The sequence below is a fragment of the Salmo trutta genome, chromosome 12 (assembly GCF_901001165.1).
Source record: "Salmo trutta chromosome 12, fSalTru1.1, whole genome shotgun sequence".
In the NCBI taxonomy this organism is placed as follows: domain Eukaryota; kingdom Metazoa; phylum Chordata; class Actinopteri; order Salmoniformes; family Salmonidae; genus Salmo; species Salmo trutta.
The window spans coordinates 71,670,223-71,683,259 of record NC_042968.1 but is presented as its reverse complement, the minus strand read 5'-3'; the positions used below and the strand labels follow the sequence as shown (position 1 = coordinate 71,683,259).

At 42.5% G+C, this 13,037-nt stretch overlaps 1 protein-coding gene across 2 annotated transcripts in view; it reads left to right on the top strand.

The window, feature by feature from the left end:
* LOC115204093 (BMP/retinoic acid-inducible neural-specific protein 1) overlaps positions 1-13,037 on the top strand; it is a 126,851-nt gene that overhangs the window by 65,700 nt on the left and 48,114 nt on the right. For both annotated transcript variants that reach the window (XM_029769400.1, XM_029769401.1), the window contains 2 exons: positions 2,995-3,185; positions 6,094-6,263. In XM_029769400.1, coding sequence (XP_029625260.1) covers positions 2,995-3,185; positions 6,094-6,263 — 361 coding nt within the window. The remainder of the gene's footprint in view (positions 1-2,994; positions 3,186-6,093; positions 6,264-13,037) is intronic.

Genomic DNA, 13,037 nt, shown 5'->3' with positions numbered 1-13,037 from the left:
CCATCCCCTTGAAGAGCAGTAATTAGAAAGCGCTTAGATGCTTTTCAAAAGGCTGAGAGAGCGAGATTCACCTGTCATGGAGCCACAACACCTCCATCAAGGGCTGTGAGTGTGTGTGTGTGTGTGTGTGTGTGTGTGCTATCGTGCAGGTGTGGGTGCTTTCGTGCAGGTGTGTGTGGGTGTGCATGAGTATGATAGGGTAGATGGGGGGGAAAAAACCTGCTTCAAAATTGAATTAACGGCCAGTGGTGTCTCTCCCAAACAAATGTGGTCTCTCATAAAATCCTCTTACGTTGCAGGAGGACCCTGTTGAATGAGATTTACAAATCTGTCTGACTACCAAGGTGTCAGAATCCAAATTGTTCTGGTACCCAGCACGCAGTATGTGAGCCAGCCTCATGCAGGTAGACTTAATTGTACATGGATACCTAGCCTACCGCTTCCAGCTGCCAAGTGACATTTTTATTACAGCACCGTCACCCTCCCCCCATTCAACGTGTAACAGTTGTTTTGCGGGCCTGTGTTGCTAAACATGCAAAGTGTAAACTGTCTCAGGGGAAATTAAAAGGACAACCGCTCCACCAGCGGGATTATTTCAGACAAAGAATAAAAAATCAAAGATTTATAGCTGGGGGGATATTTATATATCAGACGCCCCTGACCTAGGCAGGGCCAGTCACGGCACATCATACTGCGTCAAACACACATGGAAAAGGCTGATTATGTAATAGCTACGCCATTGTTAAAATGAATAACAGGGAGATAATACTGAGTAACGCCTGGACTACTGTGCAATGTAATAGATGTACAAGCCTTTTCTTATTTGTTGGATCACATAGCAAGCTCTTTAGTAGTTGCCCTAGCCATAACCCAGGGTAATAATATTAGTATATCAGCAGTGCTATTACAGATACTAGACCATACCATTTACACAATAGGTCAGAATTGATTCCAAATCAAATCAAGATCATACACAGATTTGCAAATGTAATCGCAGGTGTAGCGAAATGCTTGTGTTCCTAGCTCCAACAGTGCAGTAATACATAGCAATAAAAAGCAATACACACGTAATCCCCAACAGATTTTACTAAATAAATGAAGAAACATCAGAACGTTTAATGGTGTGTAAATACAGTATGGACAGTATAATAGAAAAGGTGTGTACAGTACATCAGTAGTTATATGGGATGAGCCATGACTAGAATACAGTATCAATCAAAATTATTTATAAAGCCCATCTTACATCAGCTGATATCTCAAAGTGCTGTACAGAAACCCAGCCTAAAACCCCAAACAGCAAGCAATGCAGGTGTAGAAGCACGGTGGCTAGGAAAAACTCCCTAGAAAGGCAGGAACCTAGGAAGAAACCTAGAGAGGAACCAGGCTCTGAGGGGTGACCAGTCCTCTTCCGGCTGTGCCGGGTGGAGATTTTAACAGTACATGGCCAAGATGTTCAAATGTTCATAGATGACCAGCAGGGTCAAGTAATAATAATCACAGTGGTTGTAGAGGGTGCAACAGGTCAGCACCTGTTCATAGCCGATCATTCAGAGTTAGAGACAGCAGGTGCGGTAGAGAGAGAGAGAGTCGAAAACAGCAGGTCTGGGACAAGGTAGCACGTCCAGTGAACAGGTCAGGGTTCCATAGCCACAGGCAGAACAGTTGAAACTGGAGCTGCAGCATGACCAGGTGGACTAGAGAGAGAGAGAGCGAGAGAGAGAGAGAGAATATACTTAAATTAAGACAGGAGAAATACTCCAGATATAACAGACTGACCCTAGCCCCCTGACACAAACTATTGCAGCATAATTACTGGAACCTGAGACAGGAGGGGTCGGGAGACACTGTGGCCCTGTCCGACTATACCCCCGGACAGGGCCAACCAGGCAGGATATAACCCCACCCACTTTGCCAAAGCACAGTCCCCACACTACTAGAGGGATATCTTCAACCACCAACTTATTACCCTGAGACAAGGCTGAGTATAGCCCACAAAGATCTCCCCCACGGCACAAACCCGAGGGGGGTGCCAACCACATATGCAGTGGGTCAAAGAGTATGTAAACATTATTAAAGTGAACAGTGTTCCATGACTCTATGTATATAAGGCAGCAGTCTCTAAGGCACAGGGTAGAGTAAAGGGTGGTAGCCGGCTAGTAACAGTGACTAAGGTTCTGGGCAGGGTACTGGGTGGAGGCCAGTGGGGACTGTTTAACAATCTGATGGCCTGGAGATAGAAGCTGTTTATCAGTCTCTCGGTCCCAGCTTTGCTGCACCTGTACTGTCTCCACAGATGGTAGCGGGGTGAACAGGTCGTGGCTTGGGTGGCTGAGGTCCTTGATTTGTTTTGTATGGGATATCTATAATAGACATTTGAGGGCAATTCATATGTCTATGAGAATCTAGGTCTATGATTTGGGATTCGATTACAGATCCAGGCTTTATGCCTGAATGCAGGACCCAGATCTGGGTTGGGTTTGATGATGATCATTTATTACTTAGCAAACACAATCAGGACCTACAGAGAATCAGCGATAGCCCACAGCCATGCTTGGCATTTGCCTTGATTAGATAACATGGTGTCTCGATGGCAGGAGATCATGTTCACTGGCAGTTTTCTGCTTGAGGCAGAGCTAAATCAGCTAATTCAATGTCATTACCGAGTACCAAGTGCTTCTAGGTTTTTTCTCTTACTTAGTGATGGCAATACAGCAGTTTCCTTTCAATAAGGATGTGATCACAATTTACTTATGCTCTTGTGATAACATTGCCACTAACTATTGTGAACATTAACTAAATAATCTAATGCCGTTTTGGACGTTAGACGAGTATGCCATTTGTGACATCACGTCAACTGCGAAGATGCTTGCTATAGCAGGTGCCAATTGTAAAATGACCTTACATTTTGATGTTGCTGTTACATAAATGGTTGTCATAATGCCATCAATGAATATATTAAGACATAAGCATTTACCTATGCTGTTTTTCTTGTAGGGAGTTTGCGCGTTGGAAGGTGAGGAACACAGCCATTGAGAGGAGGGACCTGATCCGGAACCCTGTGCCGCTCATGCCAGACTTCCAGCGCAGTGTCCGGTTGCTAGGGCGACGACCCTCCACTCAACAGTTCATCGACACCATCATCAAGAAGTATGGAACCCACATCCTGATATCCGCCACTTTGGGAGGTGAGAAAGCATATATCTACTTCTACTTTAGTAAGACAATGGTGGTGGGCCACAAAAATGGCTCCCGGGCTACTCCTTATTGTGGTTGGTTCGACAATTTTTTCCCCCCCATTACTTTATTTGGGCAAAGTGCTGTTATATACGTGCAACGTAATGTCCATTGTTCATGCCACCTTCTTGATGGGAAAATAATGGGAAATAGATGGGATATCAATTGGTAAATTGGTAGTTTTGACAGTCAAATGAGCTTATGTATGGCTGGTAATAATAGAATGGTAACCCCTCTAAAACCTGCACGGGTTCTTCTCATGGTTCTGTCCTGTTAAGATAGCATTTGAGGTGGTTTCATCTGATTCAACATTTTATCTCAACCGGTCGCTGACGATTTTGGAGCTCATGCATTTTACAGGCAAGGGCCTGCTTTAGAAACATATATTTTCTGTTTAAATCTAGGATTTCACTTGAATGTCAAACAGTCAGCTTCAATAATTCAGTTAAAGTGAAAGTGGGGGATTTCATAGGTAGAAATTTAGAGTTGCAATATCATATACACAAGCCTGCAAGGTGATTTCCCCTAACACACTCATTATGGAATTCAGAAATGTAATATTGTGATGAAATATGATGCTTAGGTAAAATATAAATACGTTCAAAATAAAACCATCTCCAAGGAGGATGATTCACTACTACCACAAATGCAGACGTTATTAAAGGTAATGATATAAGGAATCTTGACACAAAGAACTGATTGCAATTTTGCAGGATATCTTTATTTCTCTTCTCTCTGTTTTCTTTCTCTCTCTTCCTCTTTCTTCTCTCTCTCTCTCTCTCCTCTCTCTTACTCTTTCTTGTTTGTGTCTCTTTCTTCAATTCTCAATCTTTCTTCCCCCTCTCTCTCCCAACTAACTAAGTTTCACCATATCATGTTTAACCTTGAAGGCATTTCAGAGAGTTATGGCCTAGAAGTCACTCATCTTAATCTCTGGGTTGCACATTAAAGAAACACCATTATGTGAGCCGATAAACCCAGAAACCAGGAGTGTACTGATAGCTGGCCTGCAGGCCCACAGCTATTACATCTAAGGTGATAAAGGAGTACAGAAAAGACGATGTTCTCTTCGTCAGACTCACTTTATGAGCTAAAAGGAGTCTCTGTTTAATTGGAAAAATAGGTCTGTCTGATGGCCGGCCCCATTGAGAATGTGTGTTGGTGTGTGTGTCAGTGCATGCATGTATGTGTATGTGCATGTGTGTTTGCAGGTCTGCAGACACTTTTGAACACTGCACATGTTGCCATTGTGCAGTATAATAGTATAATGTAATATATCCTGTAACCCACACAGGTACCATTAACTCCACAATAGAGTACCTATGTCTAACAATTCCATTGCTTTTAAGCACCAGTAGGCACTCCTAGCACCAGACAGCAGACGGTGTTAATGATATACAGGCAAATCAATACCTTCCCCTCATATATTGCTTTTATATATCCATCATCTTGTATTATTTCATTACAGTAGCCAATAAAATCGGGGCCCTGTATGGCAATAATGTATATCCATAAAAATGGAAATGACATCATTGACCATAGACTGAGACAGAGCTTTAGAACGCTGAAGGCTCAGCTATAGGTATGAATCAATTTAGTCATTATCGAGGCACAGCGCCAAAGTGCTGCCCCAGTAAAATGTAAGACAATGTATTTTTATGAAAAGATCACCCACAAAGATAAAATATAGCTAAGCCGGCTGGGCCTGACTTTACTGGGGCAAAAGCAGTAAAGTCACATATTTATGTACAGTAGACCTACTTCCACATAAGCCAGAGAGGGGCAAAGTTATAGCGATAGAGGGTTAATGTTGTATCATTATCCTTGTGCAGTAGGTCAAGGGTGTGTGCGTAACCTTCCTTCCCCCGGGGAAGAGCAGGGAGAGTAGGGAGAGAGTGGGGCCATCCTCCTTCCATGCCACGGTACTGCTCTTTCAACCAGACATGAGACATTGGGACTGACTGTCGCCCCCCCCCGGTCACAGCCACCACAAGCTAAGTGACCAATCCCAATGCATCGCCAAGGGCCAAATAACCAATCACGATGCGGGGGGTCGTGAACATATGTGACATGTTCTTGAATGAGTTCCAGACAACTTGGCTTGTATGCTCTTTGAATGGCAAGGAGAGGGCGGCGGAGGGAAAATGAGCTGTTCAACCTTTACGAAGTGTCAACAAACAGGCGTTGGCATGCGTACACTTACAGTAGATCACAGAGTCATTGTTTGTTGCTGTGTAAAGGTTCAGGGCTTTCTGCTGGAGTGTTCGCTTCTTCCCCTGCGGTATCAGGATGTTTACTTCTAAAGGTCATTCCCTCGGTGTGAAAGCAATCCACTCACTTACGCCCTTAACATATTCAACCTTTATAAACACATAATATGGAGTTATTAGGGGGATAATAAACAGTTTTGGGTGACATTTTGATGTATAAATGGCAGTTGTAGTCACTCCAGACATTATTATTACAGTGACATTATAGAGATGGCTTGGAAACTTCAGTAATATTTGTTGCCTAATGATATGATATACTTTATTGTCCATTTACATGGAAAATCATTCTGTGACTTCAGCATACAAATACACAAACACAACACGATATAGCACATGCAGTACGGGAAACTGAAAAGTTTACATGTTCACTTATTCAAAGTCTCTGCGGCCTACTGTCCGACGTGTATTGGGCCTGCATCTGTCCTTTGTCCCCCTGTTCAGCAGCCCCATGGCTACTAGCCACTGATGGACAACAAAGTGTGCATACTATACATGAATGAATACTGCTACCAGGCAAAATAGTAAGTAAGCAATGGTATTTTATTGTACTGTATCATAAAACAAGTTCCACTTCCTGTCTTCCTTGTAGGTGAGGAGGCATTGACCATGTACATGGCCAAGAACAAGCTGGACAGAAAGTTGGTCAACGCCACTCAGAATGTGGAGGCCCTGCACCAGCTGGCCTCCTCCTACTTCATTGACCGAGATGGCACCATGAGGAAACTCCATGAGATCCAGATCTCTACCAATGCCATCAAGGTATGTATCTTTACACACAAAAAATACAGTATATAAATATGTTCAAATATGTCACAGTAGTTGGACATCAAAGGAATGAGTTTGAGAAGTAGGGTAATGTCTGAGCACTGTTTGGTGATCCCACAAGTGATCTTTAACTAAGCTTTTGTGATATAAACCGCATTTCGACAAACATGATGTTGTTCTGGTACACAAACACATGCCTATCACACACACCTCCAGCCCCCTCCTAGCCACCCTGGAGAGTGTCTTGCCATCTTTTTGAAGTCCTAAGTGACAGGTGGATGAAGAGGTTCTGGCAGAAGGGGTGCTGGGTAGCAGGAAGTCAAGTATGACACAATTAAACAGAATTGACAATGGCTGCTGAGTCAGGGCTGGGCGAAGAGTCGAGGAGGGAAGAAGCACACACAGCGCATTCTCAACAGTATAGCCACTGTAACCAGCCAAACTGTGTGGAGCCAGAGAAGACCTGTTCTGACTATCTTCTTGACTGACAAACCTGCACTATCTCTGAGTCATACCGGTGTTGAATAGTTGGACTGTGTATGTGGGAGATCTCTGAGTATTATGAAGTGGGTGTGTGTGTGTGTGCATGCGTGCGTGCGTTTATCCTCAATCATGCGACATCAAAGAATGTGCCTACTCAATGTCAAGAATTGTTTTAGACTGAGTACATGACTAATAATTCAATCTGTCTTACACAACAATTACATTAATCATATACAATATCTCATCATATGTCTCAACTGAGGACAAAGAGTTTATTTAGTGAAGCAGAAGGGTTATCAAATCAACAAACACTTATATAACATTAATTTCATCCAATAAAATGTATTTCATACCTTCATTACATCCAATAAAAGTCTGTTGATCCTATCTTTCATTTTTTTGGAATGAACAATTGATCCTTCAGGTGTTAGTTAAGGAAGAGACACTCCATATATATTTCAAATAAGCAAAACAAAGACTTGAAGGGAACAAAATACCATATAACAAGAAAGACAAAATTAGACAGAATTTAGGAGGAGGAAAACAGTATAACAAAAAATCAATTTCCATTGATTCTCAATAGGAAATAGGATAGTTTTTTTTCTGTTTTGACTGGAAAAGAGGGAAATATTGAAAGCAAAAATAATATTATTTGAGGCCACTGCCCACACAAATGAAAGCTGATACACATACTATTGAAAGGTTTATGCTTTGTCAGAAGTACTATCATCCAAAGTCTGTTGTGGCTGGGCAAATATATCCCACTATAAATAAAAGGTGATGGTAGAAGTAAAGTCAGCCGCTGGTCCTACAGTCACGTAGCAGACAGACAACGATCTGTACGTGGAGAGGAAGCTGAGTCTGACGCACAGCCTGGATCTATAGACACAGAACAAGGCCCTGCACTTCCAATATTGATTTAATATGGCTGGGAGTCAAACTTCACAGTGAGACGCTGCGGTCTATGGAGAAAACACAGGCACAAAGACATCAATAGAGATGAAAACTAAGACTGTTTCCTGTCTGGCGAGTAAGCACATTTACTGTGTAGAGTTTGAGTTAAGTACTGGGTTTACTTAGTGAAATGTGCGTTTTAAGATCTGGAGATTGCTAGTTTTGGTATTTCATTTCCCTTTCACAATTTTCCATATCCTCATGTTATCATGTTATCACACTCTCAAACACACATGCAGGCACACACACACATGCACACACATGCATGCACCAGACATACACACTGTTAGTCATATGTCTAGAGTAAGCCCTAATCTTTTTTAGTCTGTACACTCTCTCTCCCCTGATACCTCTTGCTAGAGGACACTTCAATAGTTGAGGCTGTAGCAGAAAAATGAACAGTAGTGTACAGGCATTAGTGTGTGTGCATTAGTGGGGATGGCCTGAGAGCATCCACTGATCTGCCAAGCTGGGCTATATTTATCAACTCCTCATCCCTGGCCCGTCCCCCCATCTCCCCAAGCCTTAGCACTGCTTAAGAGGTTCCAGAAACTTGCAAACGTTAATCAAAACTAAGACATCTCCCCAATGCCCCAGTGACACCCAGGGCAAGCCAGGGACTTGTTATTTTTCTAAGACCCCACACAGGAATTTATCTGCCCAAACCAATGAATGTTTGTAGCCTGGAAGCCTCAACCATCACCTCCATTCCTTTAGGCTTCAAAACATTCACAGCCCATGGGTGGCTTAATAGCAGAACTCCAAACAAACAAGGTTTTTGGGCCAAAGTGTCTCTGTAACTGGCAGATTGTTTGTTGGGGCTGTGAAGTCTTGGAGTGCCATGTGTGTGCGTTGAAATGTGCATGTGTACAATATATGCTGAGAGATCTTTCTCTTTATTCAGTGGCTCTGAAGAGAAAAGGGAGCTAGCTCATCAATGTTGCACATCCAACAAGGTCTCACAGAGTCACTGCAGAATTAGATGTTCATCCACGTTCTCCAAACGTGACATTTTTAAGTTAAGTGTTAAGTTTAGGCACTCATTCTGAATGGTTAAGGTAAAGGTTAGGGATAGGGTTAAAACAAAACATTTAAAACCAGTATCCACAACTGGGATCTCACACGCAACCTTCTGATCCAGAGTCATTGGATTATGCCCATTCGCCAACCCCGTCCATAATGCCTTAGCAAAACCCACGCTTACTTGATGGCAATAGCACTCACTGCTGCCCCTAGTGGCTGGTTTTGAAGGCATTTCCCGACATCCTCAGGGCATGGATAGACTTCCAATTTCGACGTCAATCTTTAACGATCTAACTGGCACATCAGCTTTTATGGAATTCAACTAAAGGGAAAGAGAACACACACACACACGGCTGCCACTAGGCAGGCTGACCTGTGGTTACTGAGTGATGAGATCATATAGGAGGATTCCCACAGTACTTAATTTGTCTCCTAGAATATAGAACTGTTCTTCACTTCCTACACATTGAAGAGATGACAACTAAAGTTGCCAAGGGCATACATTATTTTCTACTGCTCTTGCAATTAGATACACTCAGTGTACAAAACATTAGGAATACCTTCCTAATATTTAGTTGCACCCTCTTTTGCCCTCAGAACAGCCCAATTTGCCGGAGCATGGACTATATAAGATGTTGAAAGCGTTCCACTGGGATGCTGTCCCATGTTGAATCCAATGCTTCCCACAGTTGTGTCAAGTTGGCTGGATGTCCTTTGGGTGGTGGTCCATTCTTTATACACACGGGAAAATGGTTGAGCGTGAAAAACCCAGCAGCGTTGCAGTTCTTGACACAAACCGTTGCGCTTGGCATATACTACCATACTCCGTTCAGTGGCACTTAAATATTTTGTCTTGCCCATTCAACCTCTGAATGGCACACATACACAATCCATGTCTCAATTCTCTCTCTTTAACCTGTCTCCTCCCCTTCATCTACACTGATTGAAGTGGATGTAACAAGTGACATCAATAATGGATCATAGCTTTTACCTGGATTCACCTGGTCAGTCTGTCATGGAAAGAGCATGTTTTGTACACTCAGTGTATACACAGCAATATCCATCCATCCATATTTCTATTGATCAACCCGTGACACATCTGCTCCTGCTCTTCCCTCCCCCGGGCACTTGAGGGCACCAGGTTGCCCTGCATCACCCACTCCTGCCATCCTTCACGCACACCTGCCTTCCCTCGTTACGCGCATCATCGTTATTGGACTCACCTGGACTCACTTATCACCTGTTTATTTCCTCCCCTATATTTGTCAGTTACCTAGCTCTGTCCCCCGCGGCTGCATTGTATTGTTTTTGTCTTTAGTATTAGTTTGCTGACGCTGTTCCTGTCTCAGTTCATGTCCGTTATTTATTAAATGTTTTACTCCCCGTACCTGCTTCGTCTCTCCAGCGTCAACTCATGTGACAACCCGTCCATTACCCCGTCATTCATTCAGAGCCAACTGTCTTTCATTGTGTTTACTAGTCTGGCTACCTATTCGTTTGTCTTTCCATCCACCCATGCCTCAGCAGGGCAAACTAACAAGTAATTGGGACACAACATACTGTCTAAAACTGTAGCATAGCCTAAATCAGACATGTACAGTAGCCCACTAAGCGAAATAAAGAACAGCACAACAGAATGAAGAACATGCGTCAAACTGTGCACGGCACAATCACCCTCCCGTTAGAAATAAAAAGTAAAAAGTGTGCTTCTGTGTAGCAGGATCCAATAGCTGGCTGCAAGATGGCACTCCTGGAGGGGGGATCATTTAGGAAGGAAAATAAGATGCCCAGTAGGGTGTTTTAATGAAAGATGGAGGAAAAAATTAAATGTTATGAGCAGGCTGTTTATCTGTGACAAAGACCCTGGATGATTATGCAGGGGTGGTCGGAATATGGTTTCTGCTGTGTGACGCTGGCCGGTGTTCCCACAAGGTCACCTCCCTGAAGAGTCACTCTGCTGGCCTGATTTACACTAGAATTCAATATGCAGATTTACTGATGATGCAGCAGTTGTTTTTCAGGCGTCCATGCCGGATCTATGGGACAGGCCAGAATCCTGTTTCTCCTTGCCACCTCTGTGGTCCACAGTCCTCTTGAGTAGTGTGGAGCCAAATGTGTCTGAAATATTGAAATGAACATGTTTTTTGGGGTGACCCAGATTTTTTGGGGTGTGAATTTAACTCAGCTTTGATTACTTGTTTGGGGAGGGTTGTGGCCTAATGAATGCATTTGTATTTTATATGTTGGTACTCAGTTTTAGTACTACCAATTTTACCAACTGACATTTCATGAGTTTTGCGGGTAGGCCATGTTCAATTTTTATAACAGTGATAACACCAAGTAAAACTGAAATAACTTAAAACAAAATATAAATATCCATTAAACTTCTTATAGCTTATCAGACATTTCCACTTGCTGAACACATACTACTTAAATAAAACAGCCTTTCTTAGTAAAAACGCAAAAGTAAAAATGAAATAAATACAGTAGTCTTTCCACCATATAGTCAGACACATTCTATTCACAGTGTAATTATTAAATTCCATGGAATCACATTACATTCCAAAAGCAAACTTACTCTGAGATGTGTCCAGCCATGAAGAGTTACTGGGGAGCTTTTCCCTTCATTTCCCTCTTTCCAGAAATAGAAAGTCATTAGGTGAGTGGCAGGTGATAGGCACATTAAGAAAGCTCTACAGTGACAGCATTCCCTTGATGAAGACACTCCATCATACTGGATGTATCCCTCCCTCAAGTCCCAATCTATTCCTTCGTTCCCTCTCTCCCTCCTTCTCTCAGGCTAACATGATTTTTAATCCTGCCCGCTGTCACCAGAGTTGTGTGACAGCAAATATTTCTGAAATGGCTAGAGGACAGGGCTAGGCGATGTCTTGAAGCCTTTGATAAGCAGTGATGCTAATAACTGTGCCTTGATTCACTAACTGTAGCTATACCACAAACGTTGTCAGTGGTAATACACCTCACCTCTACACTGCCATAATAAAGTGTAGATGTGCAGCACAAAATGACTGCCATGTGGGCTCATTGTTGGTGAATGAGGTAAGTTACTTCGTCTTGAATTTACAAGCAACTTGTGACCTGGTGGGATACATGCATGTAAGTTAGTGGTTAATTACGTATTTCTCTGAAAGAAAGAGCGAGGGGCGAAGAAGGATTGATTGGTTGATTGTGCTTCATCTGAGCTGCATGGGCAAGCAATTTCCGGAACTTCAGCAAGCTTGCAACAACGCCTCCTGAAGCCAGTCTTATTGCAGCCATAGTTTTTGTGTCAGTCGGTGCTGGAGGGAATAATCGACAATTATACATTTTGAATAATGACTGCAACAGTGCATGAAGTTCACTTGAGTCCTTATGAATCACAGACACCATGAAAATGGCATATAATGTGAATAATTGAATAGGTGTTAATTAAAAATACATGGTGATATCGTTAAACAAAATGGGTATTAGACATAACGTTGCCACTCATCCCCGTTACATAACATATTGAAATGCCAATGCTCCTGAGGCTTCCAGCGTGACATGCTCTTAGCAATCCATTGTGCACATAATTGACAGGAAATATGCTATAACCGTTAGTGGGATCCATCTAAATGAGAAGAGATGGATAGGATGCAATGTACAATAGTATGTTTTCACTCCAACACAAACCAATTCTCCTGCTCTGGACAAAGATTGAGTATGCAATTCAAACAAATCCTAAAATTGACAAACACAGGATGAAAACATTGTTCCTCTCATTATAAGCCAAATATGCTTATGATTCTACACTCTTAGAAAAAAGTGTTCCAAAAGGGTTCTTCGGCTGTCCACATAAGAGAACCCTTTTTGGTTCCAAGTAGAACCCTTTTGGGTTTCATGTAGAACCCTCTGTAGAAAGGGTTCTACTTTTACATGGAACGCAAAAGGGTTCTACCTAGAATCAAAAAGGGTTCTTCAAAGGGTTCTCCTATAGGGAAGCCGAAGAACCCTTTAAGGTTCTAGATAGCACCTTTTTTTCAAAGGGTGTAGGTATACTGAATTTTGGAGATCAAAGAGAGCGTGTTCTAGAGCCATGGTTTAAAGATAGGGCTATGAAACAGTATGGCCCCACTGGGATTCTGAGTTGTGTTCCGCTTAATAATCCAAATCCTCTAAATCCCCCTTGGCCTGTTTCAGCTCTTTGATTGCTCCTTGTATTTTTATTACGTTGTATGCCATTTTTATAATCTGGCAAACCAATAAATGGAGTGAGTGAGTGAGTGAATCAGTGGTGGTTTACCAAGGACAGTAATCTTATATTTTTCC